At 41.9% G+C, this 20,550-nt stretch overlaps 1 protein-coding gene across 3 annotated transcripts in view; it reads right to left on the reverse strand.

The window, feature by feature from the left end:
• klar (klarsicht) overlaps nucleotides 1-20,550 on the reverse strand; it is a 607,418-nt gene that overhangs the window by 22,098 nt on the left and 564,770 nt on the right. The window contains exons 8-12 of one of the 3 annotated variants that reach the window (XM_065238463.1): nucleotides 17,303-17,677; nucleotides 9,618-10,202; nucleotides 8,319-9,204; nucleotides 7,784-8,154; nucleotides 1,254-1,359 (exon numbers count right to left, since the gene is read on the reverse strand). In XM_065238463.1, the coding sequence (XP_065094535.1) occupies nucleotides 1,254-1,359; nucleotides 7,784-8,154; nucleotides 8,319-9,204; nucleotides 9,618-10,202; nucleotides 17,303-17,677 (2,323 nt within the window). Of the gene's footprint in view, nucleotides 1-1,253; nucleotides 1,360-7,783; nucleotides 8,155-8,318; nucleotides 9,205-9,617; nucleotides 10,203-17,302; nucleotides 17,690-20,550 lie in introns of all 3 variants that reach the window. The other 2 variants (XM_065238456.1, XM_065238451.1) reach the window with 2 other exon arrangements.

Below are 20,550 nucleotides of genomic sequence, written 5' to 3' on the forward strand. Positions count from 1 at the left end.
GTTTAAGTTTTAGTGGAAATCTGGCTATTGTCTGTTGGAAAAGCGTTTTGATGGGGTTTAATTTTCTGTAAAGGCGTGAAGAAAGTAGCTTTAGTGATGCGAGATGTTACGCATAGAACAGATGTGAAAGAAGATAGTGCAGTCAGTGAGATAGAGATAGAAGCAGGTGCACCGAAAAAAAAACCGAAAGGAAGAAGTTCACTCTAAATGATAAAGCATTTGCACACGTGAAACTAACATACAAATAAACAAACATATAAATGCAATGCTTTAGACAGTCACACGGGATAAAAGGAACTAAAAACTAAATGAAAAGCCAAAATGGATGATGTTTGAATTTTGAATAATTGAAATAAACTTTATTGACAGCCGAAATGAAGCAACTTAAAATATAAACTCAAAATAAGCGTGCCATAAAACGAGTAACTTTGTGATTACAAAAAGGAAACTACACCGATTTAGAAGCGTACTTGTGCGAGGGAAAAATAATGATCAACTGGCACGAATGGTAACCTATCTTCGATGGTTATTTTTTTACCTTATATAAAACAATAACTTTGTACACTTTAAATAGAATCTATCACCTGCTACTAGAAAGCAAAAAAAAAAGATACTCAAATCAGATCGTTTATACACAAAAAAAAGTGAGCGCCCATACAATGCAAAAAAAAACAAAACCTTCGTTCATCAAACGATTCCAACAGACAACGTTCTGAGCGCGGCACCATCGCCACTTGCACCATCACCACCATTTCCGTCGCTTGGCGGTTTCCGTCCGAAGAAACCCACCAAGCGATAGAACCCATTTAGGACGCCCACGAAAAATTTGTACATTCTAAAATGTCGGACCACATTTCCAATATCGAACAGGAAATCGATCAAGGTTGCTATGAAGCGGGTAATTCGCGCGCAACGACACTCGTGTCGGACTACTACGATCTTCCGACGTGATTGTTTGTCTTCGACCCTAACTCCACTGTCGTCATCCGAGAAGTCTTGTTCCTCGTCGTCGTCGTCTTCATGATTTTCGTCCATGTCGTCGCCTACTCTGTCAGTCTCAGTTGTTTTCTCTCCTGATTGACTAATACCAGTACCATCCCCCCGCAAACTTTCCTCGCCAGCTAACGATGATGGCTTGGGATCTTGATTGTCAGTAAAGTGATACACTTTCCTACTCCTTCGATTGATCAGTGTTCTAGTCAAGGAGCTATGTTTTTTCGAATGAGTTGCCCGTTTGGATGGTTTCCGCTTACCTCTCAAGTCTTGGCACTTGGCTGCCGTTAGCACCGTTCCCGGCTGGGACAGTAGCACCGTCTCGAGACAGCGTACGTTTTCGCGGCACGTCTTGATGATCTCGTCCTGCGTTTCGGAGGAAAAAGGAAGAACGGAAAAAAAAAGAAATTCGAGTCAATAAAGTAAAATCCAGCGGAGCTCAGTGTTATTGTTTTGTTTGGATGACCGCATTAGTACTGAAGGTTCCCGGGAAGCTCTTCGATGATCATGTTTGTGTGGTAAGTGGTGGTGTTTGTTGGTAATGGCATGATGTTGAATTCGGATTGCAATCATGCCAATCAGTGATTTAAATTGTTTGGTTAGAAATTAATTGCTTATGCTATCGAAATTACTAGGTTATGTTGTTCTTGAATCAAACACAACGGTTGCAGTTCCAAGATTAGCGAAAAAGTGTTAGTAGTTAGTGTTATAGGGAACCTACCTTGAGTGATGTTTTTTTGGACATCATCGGTTTTTAATAGCATATTAGGTTCATCCCAGGTAATCAACTATACCAACAATTGCCATTCCTGAGACATATGGCTGACATACGTCTAATATAAAGTTCAGAAGCCATGTTTTATTACAAAAAGGACTATTATTGACTACCAAATCAGTAGCCTATAATATTAAGCCCCGTCCCACTCAGATGATTTTGGCGTAGCCAAACTTATGATTAGCATTCAAATTTGTACCTTTATTCCTTGGATTCTACAGTGCGATGCATTCGTTCAGCCTCACCAACATATTGTTGTAGTAGAATGGTGATAAACATCTACTGTGTCTAAACGTTTGCAACGTGAAAAGAAAAGATATGAACGAAGCCAGACGGGGCCAGAACTTTGAAAAAAAAAATTAGTTCTACGCTAAATGTTGTTCAAGTTCTACTATTCACATAACTTTTATTGTAAGACTGTATTTTCAAGTAAAAAAAACTGAGCTCATAAGAATGTATCGAAGGCCACAATGTCGAACCTAGCCGCACGATATTAGGTTGAATGGATCGGATTACGAAGAACCTCTCGATTTAAGACTGAACTTGGATATTGTTTTGGCAATCTTGAACTAAAAATATGTTTCAAGATTTCAGGCTAAGACGAATCTTCTTGTACTTGAATTTCCAAGATTTTTAGCGTTGGACATTTTTTTTTAAGAATTTTAGACTGAGATCCTTGATTTTAAAAAATCACAATAATAGGAATTTTAAAAATTCTGGCGCTCGATCTTCTAAATTTGATGACACAGATTTGATAAATAAAATCTAAACCAGTGTTGGGAAAATATCAAAAAATCAAATCTCACCAACGCCCAAGATCACGCTTGATTTTCGTAGACAAAAATCAACAAGCAAACAACTGCGGTTGATTTTGCAAGCTGTCATATCGCAGCTCGGAATATCAAGCTAACAAAACTCACCAACCGCAAATCTCACCAAACTGTGGTGAGATTGAGTTTAATGATTTTTGCTTTACACCCGAATGCAACCGAAGCTTCCATAACGCCTTGCAGCGCGTCTGCCATCGGTGAAGATTAAAAAGAGATAGCAAACTATGCTTTCTCTTTCTAAGAAAACGATGTGCAATGGAATCATTTTTGTGTCGAGTCAACTCTCAGATTAATTTTTGCACGTTGTGAATAGTCTCGCAATATCAAAGGAGCTTGTAAAATCAATTTCAAGCATGATATTTTGTTCCAATATCACGCGTGATATTGCGAGTGCGGAAAAATTTTCATTGGTTTCTGATTTTGCCAACACTGAATCTAAACTGTGGATCGTGAAAATTTTTTTAGACTAGAACTTGAAAAAAACATTCTCCAAATTATGAAAATGTTAAGAACTTTCAAGAGAATTAGTATAGGGAAAATCCCAAGGAAGCTCTGACTTAAATTCCAACGTATCTCTGAAAACAACTCCACGATGATTGTGAGGAGATCTCCAGGTGAAGTTTAAGGGAAAACCTAATGTTGTTCTGAACAGAAATCCATGTGAAATCTAAGGAGAATGCGGAGGGAATTTTGAGAAACATATATATGGAATTCTGAGGATATCTCAAAGGGAGTACTGAGCGGAGTTTCAATGTTATACCAAGAAGAATTCCAAGGTAATCAAGTTTCTCAGGATATATCCAAAAGACTTCTAAGGAAAGTTTCTATGTAATTCTGAAGACAATTCCAATGGAGTTCTGACCGGACTTGGGCAGTAAACCGAGGCTGCACAGGACAATTTCTATCGCGGTTCACTGAACCAACGTGATGAAGAAATTAGAACATTTAACCTAAACCGTGATTTTGAAAACCGTGTTTTCATAAGCCGCAATTTTCATGAACCAGTTCGGTTTTTTGAGGCATGGTTAGTGTAAATAGTTCTACATTTTACGCCAAGTCAGTTCATGTGAAATGGATTCAGATGAATTCAAATGAGGCTTCCAGGTGGATTCTGAAGACGACATTAGTGGAGAATTCTAAGCCAATTATAATGCAAATATTGTGAGCTTCGTGGTCGTGCAATTAGCGGTGTCACCCGTCGTTCAGGCGTATAGTATGTGCCACAAAGTGAAGGTTCGATTTCCCGCTCCTGCCGGTGAGACTTTTCGTAAAAGGAAAGTTTCCTACAGGTTGTTGGGTGTTGTCCATTGCCAAATGTTAAGTGATCAGTTTGTGCAACCTCTGGTTGAGGACGGTGTCAATTCTATTTTTAAAAAATCCGAAAACAATTTCAAAGGAACCAAATTCTGAGGGTGGATCCAAAATAGAATAAATCCAAGTAATTTTTAGAAACCATTCCAAGGAAATGCTAAGAAAATCTCAAAAGGACTTCTGAGGATGTTCGTTGTTCAAGTGTTAAGTGCTCATTCTGTGCACTCTCTAGTTGAAGACGGTGTCTATTGTCTTATAAAGATTCCGAGAACAATTTCAAAGCAACTGAATTCTGAGGGTGGAGGTGGATTCAAAAGAATATCTAAGGATACCTCCTAATACTTTTTGTGAGGACCTAAGGAAATTTAAGAGAAGAATTTCAAGTAATTCTTTGAAACCATTCCAAGGATACTCCAACAAAATCTCATGTGGACTTCTGAGAGGAATCCTGAAGTCAGTCACTTTCAATCGAAAATCGTCAAGCGACGAAGAAGCTGTCAACCATCACTTTCAATTGAGGGGGTTAGAAGGAAAGGGGTGTAAGTGACTTTGATCGATTCTCTTCATCGACTTTCTCTTTTGATAGCCACAGCTCTATAAACAGATTTTATGCTATTTCTGCCACATAGTTTGATAAAGGAGGTTCTCATCTAGCATCCAGAATAGCACACGAATCAAGGGATGTGTTTGTAGCTGGATTATTAACGAAAGAGAAAGTCGATGAAGATAATCGATCAAAGTCACTTACACCCCTTTCGTTCTAACCCCCTCAATTGAAAGTGATGGTTGACAGCTTGGTCGTCGCTTGACTTTTCGATTGACCTCAGGTTTCGCCGAGGGAAGCGACTCTAGGTACGATGCAGGAAAGATTGTGTTTTGTTTCGGCTAGCTGCGCGCACGCTGAGTAGATAGAAAGAAGATTAATCACGATTCTGAAGATTTCCTGTAAAAAGATGAGGCGCGATGCAAGTGGATGCGAGAAATGAAAGAATATTTTTCGAAGATTGATTCGCTAGTGGGAGATTTGTTGAGCATCTAGAATTGAGATTTGGATGTGTCGCCCCCCTCGGGTTTCCCTTCAGAAGTCCATATGAGATTTTGTTAGAGTTTCCTTGGAATGGTTTCAAAGAATTACTTTAAATTCTTCTTTGAAATTCCCTTAGGTACTCACAAAAAGTGTTAGGAGGTATCCTCAGGTATTCTTTTTTGAATCCACCCTCAGAATTTAGTTCCATCGGAATCTCTATAAGACAATTGACACCGTCTTCAACTAGAGGTTGAAAATCATTCTGTCTTTACTTCAAGCAGATCCCCTTCAACATCAACAGAACCACTTTCGATCAGTTTTCATGCTGTTTGTTTTGGCTTGACTCGTGTTCGTTTCGTCTTTCATTGTCAAATGAACTTACTATCGCATTGAAGCGAAGCTATTCAATCAAAATTTGCACAGTTTTTCTGACTTTTGTTGATTCTGTGCACGTGGATGACAAATTTATCAATGTCGGGTGGTTTGTTTACCCATCAATATGGGTAATTTTGTATTCGTGTTGACCTTAAGAAACCAGAAATCGATAGCCGACGCCTATTTGAAATCAAAGATGTCGGCATCCGATTTAAGCAAAAAACCACAAAGGAACAGCCCTATAGGTTGTACGCGACGTAGGACTACGGGGTCTTATATAATAAATCTTATTTTTTAACTGCAGCAGGAGCTTGAGTTTTGTGTAGGAATAGAAATTTGAGCGGGGTTCTCTCTATTTATACTCTTTAGTATGACGCGCTTGACATAGATGAAACTCACGAAGAGCTACTGATTCCGATCAATAGCGGTGCGGCTTCATCTTCCTTCTATGGATGCTCATGTGGGCTGCTGCTCGCTGCTTGCAGGCAGCTTTTCGTTGTGTACTGGAGTACAATGTTCAACGCCATGTGCCAAAAGCACTGCTGCTGCTGATGCCGACGACCGGACATCACCACACACGATAATTGGAACTGAATCCGATCAGCGGTTGAGGTCAGCCTTGCGGGGAGCCTTTCGTTGTGTACCGGAGAACACCACCACTCACCACGCGGTGATTGAATAAATACCGTTTGGTGAGACCGGATGCAATTCAACTATGAAATCTGTGTGAGGGAAATCGCTTTTCGCAGGCAATCGGTGATAATTTTAATTTTCATAGCAACAGTTGCACATTCGTGCATTTTTCAATAGGTCCAGGGGCTGCTGAGTTATTAACGTTCAAAATCTTTCATGATTTTGTTACATGTTCCATTTTTGATTTTCACAAAGTGTACCCCATATAGAAATCAAAGACGTAGTCCTACGTCAAAAGTGGAAACTAATGATCAAAATGGATCAATATGGATATTTTTGGAATGGGGGTAACTTCTCGAAAAGCGATATGCGACGTTATTAATATAGGTGTTATTTGAATCGAGATGACGTCTAGAGGCTGAAAATCGATATGCGACGTCATTTAAAATTCAAGATGACGACTTTCGGTTCAAGAAAAGGTGGGAAGTTCTGTTAAATACTCATAAATGTGGGTAGAGGACAGACAGAAATCGATGTTCAACGCCATCTTGAGATTCAAGATGGCGGATTCCAATAGCAGAAGAAGTGTCAGGTATCGATTTTCAGCATCTACGCGTCGTCCTCGTTCCGAAAATACCCAGATTTCAGGGTATTTGACACTTCTGAAACCCAATGGCTACCATGTTGGATTCCAAAATGGCGTTCAGTATCGGTTGTCGGCATCCATGCGCCGTTCCTATTCTGAAACTAACCATATTGTACGGTATTTGACACTTTTTCTGAAATCCGATGGCACCGAAACAACATAACAGATGTTTACACTGTATTAACGCATATTACGACAGGGCTAGATGTTTTAATCTAAGCGGTGTTAAATTATTTGAACCGATTTCACCGACAAACCGACATGAAACTTAAACTTAACTTTCGCTCAAAAATCTATAACGACCGATTCAAATGTTCAGCGATACCATCGGTCAGAACCATAGAAACTTTTCATCTAGATAAAAATAACTTGTCCAGAACAGATCAAACACGAACTAATCCATACATTTTGCACTCGTGTTCATGGCTTAGATAAACGTTTCAAGCGAACATGGAGACAGATGTCGGTAGTGTGCTTTGAGCAGAAATTTCGTGGTAATTTCTATGGTCATTCATGTCGGTTTGTCGGTGCCGACTTGTTCGACCTAAGCCTAAGAAAATTGCACATGTTAATCATATTAAACCCAGTTTATCACATTCGGAATCTGACAAACCGCGTGCACACAACCGATTGGTAATAATTAGTCATAATTAGTGGTTTCAAAACGACCGCGGTGGCAGGTCTCAAAGCATCAGTATAGCTTGTATGAGTAGAGGATTATATTTATGATTTTTGAGGTGCTAATGACCTGTTCAAACACAACTAGAGAAGCGGTTAGAGGCGATGCCGATTAGTTTTGAATAACTCAAACAAAAAATACCCACCGAATGGCTTGTTCCGCGAAGAAAAACGGATCACTCTGTTACTATATTCAGTTAAATGCACGACACTTTGTTCTGGAGGAGGTTGAGTTTTTGAGGTCCTATGCCAATTCAAAACAGACTTTCCTCCAGAAAAAAAAACAATCAAACGAAATCAAAAAAAGCATATCGAGAAAGTGTAGGAAAACAATGCTTTTATATTTACAATCATACCCGGCCTTAATAGATAACTCTCAACACTCCTCAAACATTACCATAACACAGCTCCACATAGATATAAACCAACACAAACAGGATCGTATTGAGACAGCAGCAGTAGGTGCATGCATAGCGCAAACAAACATCACAGAAATAGAAAATCAACAATCTTACATAGTCCTCCGGCTTGAGCAGGTGCGACTTTGCCTTGAGGGCTTCGGTGTTGGCCAGCCGCATTTTGCTCTGGATCAGCAGCTTCTTCATCTCCGCTTCCATGTCCTCGTCGAACTCGTTGTTCGAGCTGGAGCTCGTCTCGTGAGACAACGACCGCAGGAAGGAGTTGTGCTTGTCCACCGAGCGGAGCGACCGACGGCGGCCACTTCCGCTGAGTGCACCACCGGCAGCGGCACCACTGCTACCACTCGGCGAGTGGTCGGGACTTTCGTACAGGACGTGGTGCTTGCCTCGACTCGAGGTAAGCGTCTTGTCCAGCGAGTGGTGCGGCGGGCTGCCCGATTTGCTGGACCAGGAGTTCATGTTGTGACCTAGGGTTGGAAATGGAAAGTTTGGAGATTGTAAATGGATTGGAATAATTAGGTCTTCAGCTACCCCATTGAAATCCAAAATATTTTCAGAATAAAAATAATTTAGCAAATTGCGATGTTTTAGCATTTTTTTTTCAGTATCAGACGTTAGGCTAGATACTTACTGTATCGGTCATCCATCCGGTACTCGTCCAATCGCTTCCGCCGGTTCAACGAGTTTGTGTTCGGCTCGGAACTCTTGCTGAGCGAGTCATTTTTGCGGAATCGCGGTGGCGACAGGGAGTCCATGTTTGCCGCCGACAGCGACGAGGATGCACAGTCCGACTGTGAATCAATAAAGTTCCGATAGTCATCGCCAAAGTCCAGCAAACGCCGGGCTGCGTCCGTATCCCTGTCCTCCGAGTACGGTTCGCTCATATACTTTTCCTGGTAGTTGTCCCATGCTTGCTCCGAGAAGCTGCTCATCTCCTCGGTACCGGTACCGGTTCCAATCAGGTTGGCCTCGGTCCGCTCCACACCATCTAGATTATAATTAGCCAACGCGGCTAATGATCCTAGATTGAGACTGCCGCAGCGAGCGCGAGTGGCGGAACCGATCTTGAAGTGGGGCTTCGCCATCAATGCCTGCTGCTGTTGATGTTCCTCTTCGCTATCCGGAGCGGATTTCTTCGTCGACACGGTGGCCATCATTGCCGTCATGGTCGTTGACCTCGTCGTCTGCCGAGCAGAGGACGATTTGCGCGATCCAGACGACCCGGACAGTGACGACAGCGTGACCAAGTCATCCGACAGCCGAATCCGACCGGAGAAGGACTCGGACTTGAGCAAACCTCCCCGATGGGTGTTGGATTGGTGATGATGATGATGCTGTTGGCGGCCGCCACTACCACTACTACTTCCGGCCGATAGTTGAATTTCTCTCAGGGGTTGCTGCTGTTGCTGCTGGAGCAACTGCTGCTGATGCTGTATGATTAACGAGTGCTGTAGAAGGTGCAACGTGGAAGGCTGCGTTGGCTGCGATTCGTCCGACCCAGACTCGTCGATGCGGTTCTAAAGGTGGGAAGAGAGCAGACGAGAGATTGTTAATTTTATCTGCAAGCAATAAATCTCAGCTTGTTTGAAGAGCTTTTCTTCAAGTATGAGGTCATGTGTCTTGATAATGAAAATAACCCTTTAACTACTGATGTCTTCTACTCGGTACAGAGTAATTTAACACACGTAAATTGAACGTCAATTTAAACATAGGTTTTGCCCTAAAATTACAATTTGAGTTTTGAACTTTTCTAATAAATTGCAATGAGTCTACTTGCCATTATCAAAATTGTGCTACTCCCAGCGAAAAATCCCCAACTTGTTTATCAACCCTCTTATCACAGAAGACTTTCTTTGTCCCCATCGTTATCAAAAATCGCCCACGAAACGACACCACGACACAACTGCACACAAAATTGCAAAACACCTACCTTTCGTCTCGCGCGCAGCTTCCGCTTCTTCAGCGAACCTTTGCTGTCCGAGCTCTTCACCACCAACTGACTCCCATTGCCACTGCTCGTCGTCTGTTTCAGCGATCCGGGCCGCACCGGCGACATCGTGTTGAGTGCCGACTCGCTAATTGAGAAGCTTGCCGTCAGCCGCTGGTTTGAGTGTGTCTCATGTCGTTCGCCGTACTGGTTGATCTCCACGGCGGATGTGTTGAGCTGGGAAATGCACGACACGGACCACGGTCGTTCGCCGGAGGATTTGTTCACCCGTCGTTTCACCAGCGAGGGATTCGAGTTGCTGTTGTTGTTCTTGGATTCGACTTCATCATTTGACACGTTGGACGTTTCCGATGGGTACACGTTGTCGGCGAGCATCTCCTGGGAGGTTTGATCACCTTGAAGGCAAGTGGCAACCGAGTTGGCCAGTCCCTCCGAACTGTCCGTGTCCCGGGCGATCGAATCGGAGTCGGTGTATTCGCCGGATGCTTCGCAATCGGTAGTGGGGGCCGAACCGGGGAGGATGGGAGCCGTGGTGGTCGCGTCCAGCGGTTGCTTTTCGAGCCATTCCTGGGGGGAGAAAAAAGAACATACATATATTAATAAGAGACAACCTTCTGTAGATGCAGTAAACTTCCAAAGGAACGGAGGCTAGGTCCCAGCAGGTCTTTAGCCTGCGAAACTATACTTCGTTCGACCCTGAACGGAACCAATCGCGAGATCCATCTTAATGATGCAAACCTTCAACTCAACAGTATGGTTGATTAATCAATTTGATTCGGCCGTGGGTTGCAGATGCATATATGCATGACTCATGAGAAAACAAATCAATTTTCGGTCATAACCCAGTGCATGGTATTTGATAGACTAAAAACTTTACGTCAATGCATCATATTTTCTCGTATCTATACGGACGATCAGACCGACTCAAATTTGGCTCGAGTCGACTCAATTTCGCCAAAAGTGTATTTACTCAAAAGTGAGATGAATTTCCCGGGCTGCTCGCTTTTTGATTTTTTAATGCACTAAGCCGAGAGCACACAATAAGCTAAATATGATATAAGCAATAAGCTTGAAATGTGAAGATGAAGAAGACAGTCACTGAAGTCGTTGTTTTCAACTTTTTTTTTAGCGTGAATTCATTTCAAGATTAATCATTCTTCTGATCTGATCTGATAGTCCTACAATTTGTTCTACACTCAAAAAAGTCCACACTTCTGATCGAACACTTAATTTATCATATGCACAATCTCATTTATTTTAAGTGTATTTCACCATGGTTCAATGTGTTCTACACGTTTATTTCTTGTGTTTCAAACTTTGAAGTGTTGATAATCTTTCTCTATAAATTGAAATGCACAGTGAATCATACTACTGTTCAAAACATATGGACCTTGTTCTGCAAGGTAAACATTGAAAACATGAGATGTGACTTCATACTTATCAACCAGCCTCATAAAGGAGAACAATCGTGGCCCAGTGAGATCGAACGAAGACAACTGAAGCAGCACACCCCATCAGTCCTGGATCAATTCCCAAATCAGACCCATTAAAAAAGACATTCTGGCAGGTTTGTTTATATATTCGTCGATTCAATTTTGGAGATAAAGCTACTGATACCACCATGTGAGGCACATAGACTCCGAGTGTGTCACAATTCGAACCAATAGTGTATAGGCATGGTTCAAAGCATTAGATTCACACATGAAATGGATGTGTTTCAATGGAATTTTTTGAGTGTAATGTTCGAACAATTCGAAGGTGTTGTGCTTCTATAGAGCTTTTTGTCGTTTAATCACCTTTCTCGATCTACTGGGTACCTCAAGTGACTTACTCACTCAGCACATTGTGCCAAAATTAGATTCGGCTCAGCTTGGGCACATCCATCGGCACACCTTTGGCATACCTTCGAAATACCTTCGGCACAATCTCGTAGGCATTGGATTGTTGTAAATAAAATGGGAGCACTGCTGGACAACTGTCATTGAAGTTGTTCACAACATTACGTGCTGTTTGAATGTATATTCAGGAACATCCTCTAATTGAACATACCAGAGGAACTCACACCAGCAGTTCACTTATAGATCTAAATACGAAATGTAGGTTCTAGAGTGGGCTCAAGAGGAAGAGGCAGTTCATCAGACCCCATTAGTACCCTTTATTCACCAACATTTCGCACACCCGCCACTTCCCGCGCCATTCTCAATCCGATTTATCCTTGCGATTTGAAACCAAAACATTGAAGATGTCACAAATACCGGGTTGCCAGGATTGGTATTTTACAAACAATCGCAGCTTGCTCTATGACTGGCACAATCGGCACACTTGCGGCACACTGACAAAAAAAATTACCCAAGATTGGTATGCGGAGTGACCTACCACTTGGGGTGTCTACTCATTTAGGTAAATCAATTTCCCTTAGTTTTGTGGGTTTTTCCAGAACTTTAACGGACAACTTACAGCTATTTATTAAATACGTTAAAAATATGTTTTTTTTTTGTGTGTAAAGGCTGCCGCGACATTATGAGTAATGCTCGTTTTAAGAACGCTCTGACATCCATGAATGCTATTGCGATGGAACTCAACGATACGTACCAAACAATAATTGAAGAATCGAATAGTAAGATAAAGGCCAACCTGATTGCCGAGATTAGATCCAAGGAGGGTTTAAAAAGCTTTCCCATGCGCTACTATCTCCTCTTCCTTGGCTTTTCGTGTTTGTTAAAAGTCAAAAAGAAGCCGTGATGACGAAAAGGCTTCATCTAATCGACCAGCTAAAATTCTACGCAGCATCGGTCAGACGGTGGTCAACGTGGCATCAGCCCCTGTAGATAAACCGACAGACAAGTTCTGGGTCTACCTAACCAATATAGCATCCGATGTTTCACAGTCAGACATCGAGAAACTCGCCAAGGAATCTTTGCATGTGGATGAAGTTGTTGTGAAATCGCTGATACCAAGTGGCCGGCCACTGTCGACACTGTCTTTCGTATCATAAAAGGTGGAAGTCAGCCTCGAATCGCAGTCGAAAGCTACACACTACGAAAATGTCGTGTAAATTTCGGTCTTCTGAGACCGACACATGTAAGCGGCCCTTTTGACGCAAGAATCAGTTGAAAGAAACGAGAAAATCAATTCAATCAAACATTCTCTTCGTCGTGTTGCTTATGTTTCGGTAGGAGAACGCCTAATTTTACATGAAATGTTTTACGTTCAATGATTAACGTCAAATATGGATTACGTCTGGTGTAAAAGTAGTTATTTCGAAGTGTGTATGGATCCTTTATCTTGGCCACAAGGAATCGAATTTCGGGAGTTTATTGAGGATGATACAACGACCCGGCATTTTTGGAAGCCGGTGCTGAACGCAGATCCTACCCAAGTAACAATTCAAGCTGAACAGTAAGAATAGAAGCTGATTATTGGTTAATTTAAGGTGTACAAAGCTGATTAACATCAGGCTGAATATGTAGGTGATAAGTAGTGAATGAAGCTTATTGTATCCCTATAGATTGAACAAGCTTTATTTTAGCTTAACACTACTCCACAAATCAGCAATGCACTACAAATATTTTGATAGCCTGATTTGTTAAATGTAGTCAGTGTCACTCGTTGCATTTCCGGCATTTTAGTTGTTATAAATTCACTGCCTGCTGAGCTGTCAAGAAACTTCACTATCTACCGCTGTGACCGGAATTCCCACACCAGTGTACTACGACGTGGTGGTCTCTAAATTGCCGTGAAATCCGTGCTGAATTGTAAAGCCGTGCATCTGGTTGATTGCGAGAATCTCGAATAAATTGCTGAGCCAGTTATACTACCACATTAATCGCTTTTCCTTTGTTGCATCTACATTCGTCCCAGTAGTCAACTCGACACCTACACCCAGCACGCCGACTCCGGTCAACAGCTTCTTGAAATGGCTAGCCCTCATGATACGGGTATAGTTATGGGTGGTTACAAGCTACCGAATCTAGCTTGTCCAAGGATTCTTATCTCGCTGTAGTCGAGTCCTTAAGCTGGGTTTAGACAGGGCAAGTCAATTGATCAAGTCAGTTGAATTCATCTGACTGAAACGCGAATTGAATGTAAAACTGAGTTGATCATTTGACTTGCCTAGTCTAAGCCCAGCTTTACTGTCTGCATAACTGACAGCAAATCAGCGATCTGGGCAACGTGAATGGTAAACTTCTCGACCCGGTGCTCGCCAGTGATTCAGATCCTACTGAGCTGTTTGAACCATAGTCTGCCATTTTGAAAGTTCATCGCCATCATAAGCCGTTAGTTTTGAAAGTTGAGCGACCATCCGTCATCGTATCCAGAAGCACGCTGTGAGTACAATTTCGCACGGTGTGATTTCAATGCTATTAATGCGAGGATCTCAGTGTTTGATTGCAATTACCTAACTTACCAATCATTATTGATGCCGCCGTGTTCGTATTCTATGACAATATTTATCAAGTAATCCATGGTACTGTTCCCGTAAAGGCTAGACCTTCTGTGCATTTCCAACAACCGTGGTGGAATCCGCAGTTGCGTAATCTGCGTAACCGTATGCATAAGGCCCGTAAACGTTACTTTCGCTGCAGGACTGCTGAAAACAAGTCTGGTACGAAGCTTGCAGAAGCCGAGTACAACAGTTTGCATGAAGTTCGCTTTCGTGAGTATATCGATAACCTCCTGAGTGGCTTCAAAGAAAACCCATAGTCGCTCTGGTCTTTCGTAAACGCTCGCAAAAGATCAGCTGGTATTCCGGCAGACGTTACCTGCTGTAATCGAAGCTCCTCTACCGATGCCACTTCTGCAAACCTCTTCGTTGAATTCTTCCGAAGCGTTTTCGAACTCGATCAAACTCCTCCTCCATCGACCAGTTACTGAACTACAACATTCGTCTGCAGCAGCTTAACTTCAGCCATGACTACCGACCTATCTCGATCCTTAATTGTTTGGTCCTCGAAAGTCGTCTGCATGACAAGTTGTATCCAGCTGTGCAATCTATAATCTCGGAGTTCCAGCATGGATTCATGAAAAAGCGCTTGACGATCTTCAACTTGATGTCCTACATCAACACTCTTATTGGTAGCAAAGAAAATCGTCAGTAAGTGGACGCCGTTTACATTGACTTTTCTAAGGCTTTCGACTCATGACCTCGCTATCGGAAAGCTGAGCCGCCTTGGTATTACGCCGTGGGTCGTTTGAGTAAGTATGTGCAGTGCTGGAAATTCTCACAATCAATTGAACATTTTTGATGAAAATGAGAAAAGCAGCAGCTCCTTCGAATGGGTGATATCAGTTGCTTAGTCATTTAACGAAGGCATAGATCATTCTCATTTGAGAAACGCTTGATATCCTTCCTGTATGAGTGTAACCGACACATAAATGGAGCTTTGGTCGACATTCCGGCGAAAAAGCTAAGCCAACTCGACACCAACCTGACTTCGAGCAAACCCCAACTCCATGTTGACCCGACATTCATCCTAGATAAACCCAAAATTTACCCGACAAGCACACGAAATTGGGTCGACATTGAACTTAAATATGCCTTAAATTGATCCGACATCGAGTCTACTTGTCTGTTCGGGACAATTTTGCTGGGTTTCTTCCATACTCCACTGTCGTATATCAAATGAGAAAGGGGCTCTTCAAATTATGGTCATGGGAGAATTCGTTTTCACAGAATTGATTGAATGGTTGTATTGGTTCATCTTCAATCGAATGATATGAAAATTAACAGCACTGAGTATGTGATCAGAATGTTTTGTATGACTTTTCTCATAAACAAAGTGACAAAAAAAATCTAAATTTTACACAATCTAATATAAAAATGAAAACTTAGTTTAAGCTTTCAGAGACATCAGGACTAAGGATAAGTCAGAAATCCTAAACTAGGTATTGATGTTCCTAGATCCAAACGAAAAAGAAAAAGTCAGAGATTTTATCCAAGACACGACCGTAGATTTGACGTAGGATTACGTGCTCGGTATCAATATTCGGCGGCTGTGTTAGGGAAAACACTTCTTCCCATCAGGGAAACGCCTCGTTTTCTGATGACAAAAATACGCATTTTCGTGCACAAAACGCATGGAATTTTTGGTTTATTCAATAGATAATAAAAAAGCCAGAAATTTCTTACTAACATTTTCCAATCGCGAGATTTTCGCGATCAATCATGTAAATTCAAGATTTTGTTTTGCTTTTTTCAAGCGTCCTGGAGAAAACCTTACCTTAAGGTGAATCGCTGTGACATCCTTATTCTCGGAACCACTTCGAAACTTTAAGTGTACAAATATCAGCTTCTGCGACACGTGCAACATTCAAATTGTTACTCTTTGTTTGCTGAACTGCAGCATACATGAAGTAGCAATTTCAGCACTGATTTCCAAGATTTGTGTAATTGTAAAATTGGAAGTGAAAGTCCATGTATAGCCTACGTTGCGGCCATTTGTGGATTCAACAAGGAATCACCTTAATTCGAAGTGTTTCTTGTTAATTGTCGGTTTTTAACGTATTTTTGATCCCGTATTACAAGCCCGGGAAAGAATGCAATACTTTTTAATGGACTTAAAAAAGGACTCTTGATTCAGCAACATGAATTTTTCTCGATAATTGAGCAAATAGCTCAAATTTTCCTCGTCTTTCAGAAAATGTCTAGAGCTTGTACATTTTCCTAAACCATTTTTCGACACCTTAGGATTAGAAAACTTTCAAAATCGCTAATTAAAAAAGCCAGAATATTGGACCAGAATTTTCTTTAGGAAAAATCTCAGCAAATGTGTGATCAGTTCGGACATAGATGGCCCACAGCGACTCACGAAGAGCTACTGAATTCGATCAGTAGCTGTGCCGCTTCTTCCTCCTTCTTCAGCGAATGGACGCTCATGTGGGCTGCAGCTTGCTGCTTGCGGGCAGCCTTTCGTTGCGTACTGGAGAACCATGTTCAACGCCACGCGCCGAAAGCACTGCTGCTGCTGATAACGACCGACCGGACACCACCACACACGGTGATTGAATAAGCACCATTCGGCGAGACCGGATGGAATTCGACTTTGAAATCTGTGCTAGGGAAAGCACTTTTTGCAGGCAATCAGTGATAATTTTGAACACCATTGCAACAGTTGGATATTTGTGTAATTTTCAATAGTGACCTAATAAAAATTTATAAAGTGCAGATTTGTAGAAACATTTCCAATCCATTGGTTTCTTTAGAATTAAAATCCATCCACTATTGGAAGAGTTGTAAGTGGTCAAAATCTAAGCACTTTTCATAACGCGGTCGATTTTGTTTTTTTTTTAATTGCACCCCTAATATGAGGCCGAAAGACGTATTCCTACTTTTAAAAAAAACTGAAAATTTTAATTGCATTAAACTAAATTTGAACAATAAATTTTCGAATAGAGTTCCTGGTTGGTTTACGTATTCTCGGTTGCCGGTCTCAATTTACGCAACAAACAAACCACTCACATTGATTTGAGACCAGTCGAATGTTTGCCAACTCGCAAAATCCTAGCATCAAAATAAGCTTCGATTCCAAATGAAATTGAAACATTGTTGCGAAACACAGTCGCTAAAGCAATTCGCAACAGCATGCAGCAATCTAATTAACACGAGACAATAGACGATTCGCAACAAGAAACATGTAAAACCATGTAGAAGAAGCAACTGCACTCACCTCGATCCGGTTGATCTTGAGATTGCTCATCACTTTCTCCGCCTTCCGACTGCTGCTGGTACCACCGGCGCCACTGCCCCCACCACCACCGTTGATGTTAACCGTGCCCTGATGGTGACGCGACGAGGACGTCGTTGACGACGGATGATGATGATGGTGGTGATGGTGGAGGTTGTGATAAAGCTTATGATGGCTATTGCTGCTGCTTCCACTGGCGCTGGCACTACCGTGATGATGATGGTGATAGTGGTGCAGATAGTGCGGATTCTTCACGGCAGTTTTGGGAGTCTTTGCAAAGATCTCGTCCCGCACGAGCGTTTCGGCATGCAGCACTAACCTTTGGATCGCTGGACTCGTTGCATATTGCTGCTGATGCTGCTGCTGCTGCTGTTGATTGATTCAGATGGTTGTGGTGGTGGTTGATTGATTCGGTGATTGATCCGCACGGGTATGATGAATGAATGGATGAAACAACCGAAAACGGGAAAAAAATAACGAGATATAAATCAGAAAACGAAACACAGAAACAAACGGATAATATCGAATAATTAGCAGCGCGATAAGATTGGAGTTTGCCGACGACGACGACGACGACGACGTTGCAGAAGTTCGACAGAGTGCAACCCGCAACACAGAAAACAAGCAGATATAACAGAGTAGTAGCAAAACAACAGTACCTAGATGACGTGAGTCCGCGTTATATCTAATAAATAACAATTATTGACGAAAAAAAAAACACAAAACAACTGAAGAGGAAAAAACGAAACACGCCACTCTCAAACAGCTGCTTTTGCGTTTGATGGCTGCTGTGTGTCAATTTCAAACCGAGACTGAACGGGCGGCTTCGACTTCGAGTCGAGTTACTGAAAAAGCCAAACCACAGAGCAAAGCGAGTATTTCTCCGACACGCTCCGAGCCTTTGATTGCTCTGTTTGGAAGTGCAAGTGTAAGAGAGATATCGCCAAGCAGCTCAGCTCACCAAGATTCCCTATTAAGATCGCGATAGCCTGGACTGTGGGTTGCCGGTTGTTGTCAGTGGAGTCAAAGTTTGGCGATAACGACCAATCGAAATCGAATCTACATGGATTTTCAATGGCTTCTGAATGAATAAATGCAATTTTCAGAAAGGTAATTTGACCATGCAGCAAAATTCAAAAAAATGCTTACAAAAATAGAGACCAAAAAATATTGTAGATTCAATCCCAGGCTCTTTCTTGTTATAAAAATGTAAGCAACCGTTGTTTGTATTTTTTTTTAGATTTTTGTTTTGTTTGAAAAGTACGTAGGGGAAATGTCGGCTTCGGCAATATCTTAACCTATTATCGTCAGAGGGTAAACAAAGTCCTAGAGCACTCAAATTTGGCCAATAGATGCTCTGAAACACAATGTATCTACATGCCCAAATTGAGCTCTCAAGGACGTTGTTTACCCCGCTGACGATAATTGAATAAAGTATCTTCGGTAAAATATGACGCATGCCATCCAGAATCTGGAACATAGCCAATACCATAACATGTTAGTTGACTTCTTCCGCAGGAGTCATTTCATTTGAACAATTTTATTCCAGGCTTTACTGATCATCAATTGCAGTGGTTTTTTGTGATGAAAGGGGCTCGGTGGCCTAATGGAGACCGTTTTTACTTAATATTTTTTTCTCTCTAAACGTACCCACATGATTTATCAAATCTTTTACCAAAGCGAATCCTTATTTATTAAAAAAATATACCAACGATTTTTGTCTCAATGTATTTTTGTTCAACTAGTTTAAGAACAGTAGCATCTATGGAATGCCGTTCTTATGGAAGGTGGTAGTGACGTTTTCCCTGATATAACAACCACATCACGATCGTTAAGCTAAGTACGTAGCCCAACTAGTAAAAGGTCTTCGATAGTTGAACTGAACCGTAAAACTTCAAAAAACCGTTTTCGGACTAAAAGCTGTGCAGAATAAGTTGCAATAATCGAATCAATTTCCATAGCCATAATTCAAATCGCCCAGCCCACAGCCACAACTTAACTCACATTAGGTAGCAGTCTCTCTCTTGGGTTTCTTTTTTTGCACAAGTGACACCACCCTTCTGGAACGCACTGTAACACTTTCCGGACATGCGGATGCGAAACGAACGAATGAAAAGATGGGAAACGCTGAAAAGAGCTTTTTGTTTTGCCCACGGCCAGCCGGTCGGTGAAGATAAGATAACGCAACCAAACAGACACTCCTAGCTCCTCTATACTGCACACCACACTGACTGAGCCGAGCAAAGAGCGTGTGCATAAAGTAAACATTCACATATACAAAATATATGCAGAAAATGATCGAAGTGGTAGGACATCGATAAATGTATGTAGAACCGGACAAATTGCACGTACTCCAGAGTTCAGTACAATGATTGATTTATTCTGCGGACTTTGCCAAGTCGGAGTCCGGCCGGTCCTCTGGGGTGATCTCAGATGCCAATTTGATGAAATTTCAACTCTTTTTGCCGGGCACCGCAGTTTGACTAATGAGCTGTGTTGATTCTTGTTCGTGTCCCCTTCGACTGAGATCATTTGGTGAGGGTCATAAAAAAAAACTACAGCTACCCTTTCTCACCCAGGCTCGGCATTCGTCCAATAAAAGAGAATCGGAAAACATCGCGAAAAAATAAATAAAAGTCATTGCCATGATTAAGCATTTAGGTCTGTCTGTCTGTCTGGTTTACGGTGGCTGGTGGCTCGAGTCTAAACATTTTGGCAACACACAACCACGCAGACGGATTGATGGATGGAATGGTGCTAATTTGAACCGTGCCGAACGAAAGCCATCATCAATGGTTAAGCTCTGAATTAAGCTAATTTATAAGGGGGAAATTCGTTTTCGTTCTCGTCGTACGGCTGACTGGCGGCCTGCGGTGGACCTCGCAGTGGCAAATGACACACATTATTTGGAAAGTGCTAATCTCGAGGTGTTTCAGGCAGCAACGTTTTTAAGAGATTTGGAATGCTCAGGTGCTTTTCCTTTGGCATACAGGGGCAAACGACATCAATACGAGGCGGGGTGCTTTTGAACGACTCTTGCTTTACATTGGCGTCAGTAGGGAAGGTAGATCAAATAAATTACAGTGCATTCCTGATTTTGCCAGAGATTCTTCACATCATCATGTGTATTTTACTAATTTCAATCCAATTTCTCCTTGATTTGTTTTCCGTCGATCTTGTTTTCCGTGCTGAGCACCAATGCTACCGACGCCAGGGAGGCAGCTCCCACA

The sequence above is a fragment of the Ochlerotatus camptorhynchus genome, unplaced genomic scaffold (genome assembly GCF_037179485.1).
Source record: "Ochlerotatus camptorhynchus isolate MF236.1 unplaced genomic scaffold, CSIRO-AGI_Acam_v1.1 ptg000045l, whole genome shotgun sequence".
Taxonomy (NCBI): domain Eukaryota; kingdom Metazoa; phylum Arthropoda; class Insecta; order Diptera; family Culicidae; genus Ochlerotatus; species Ochlerotatus camptorhynchus.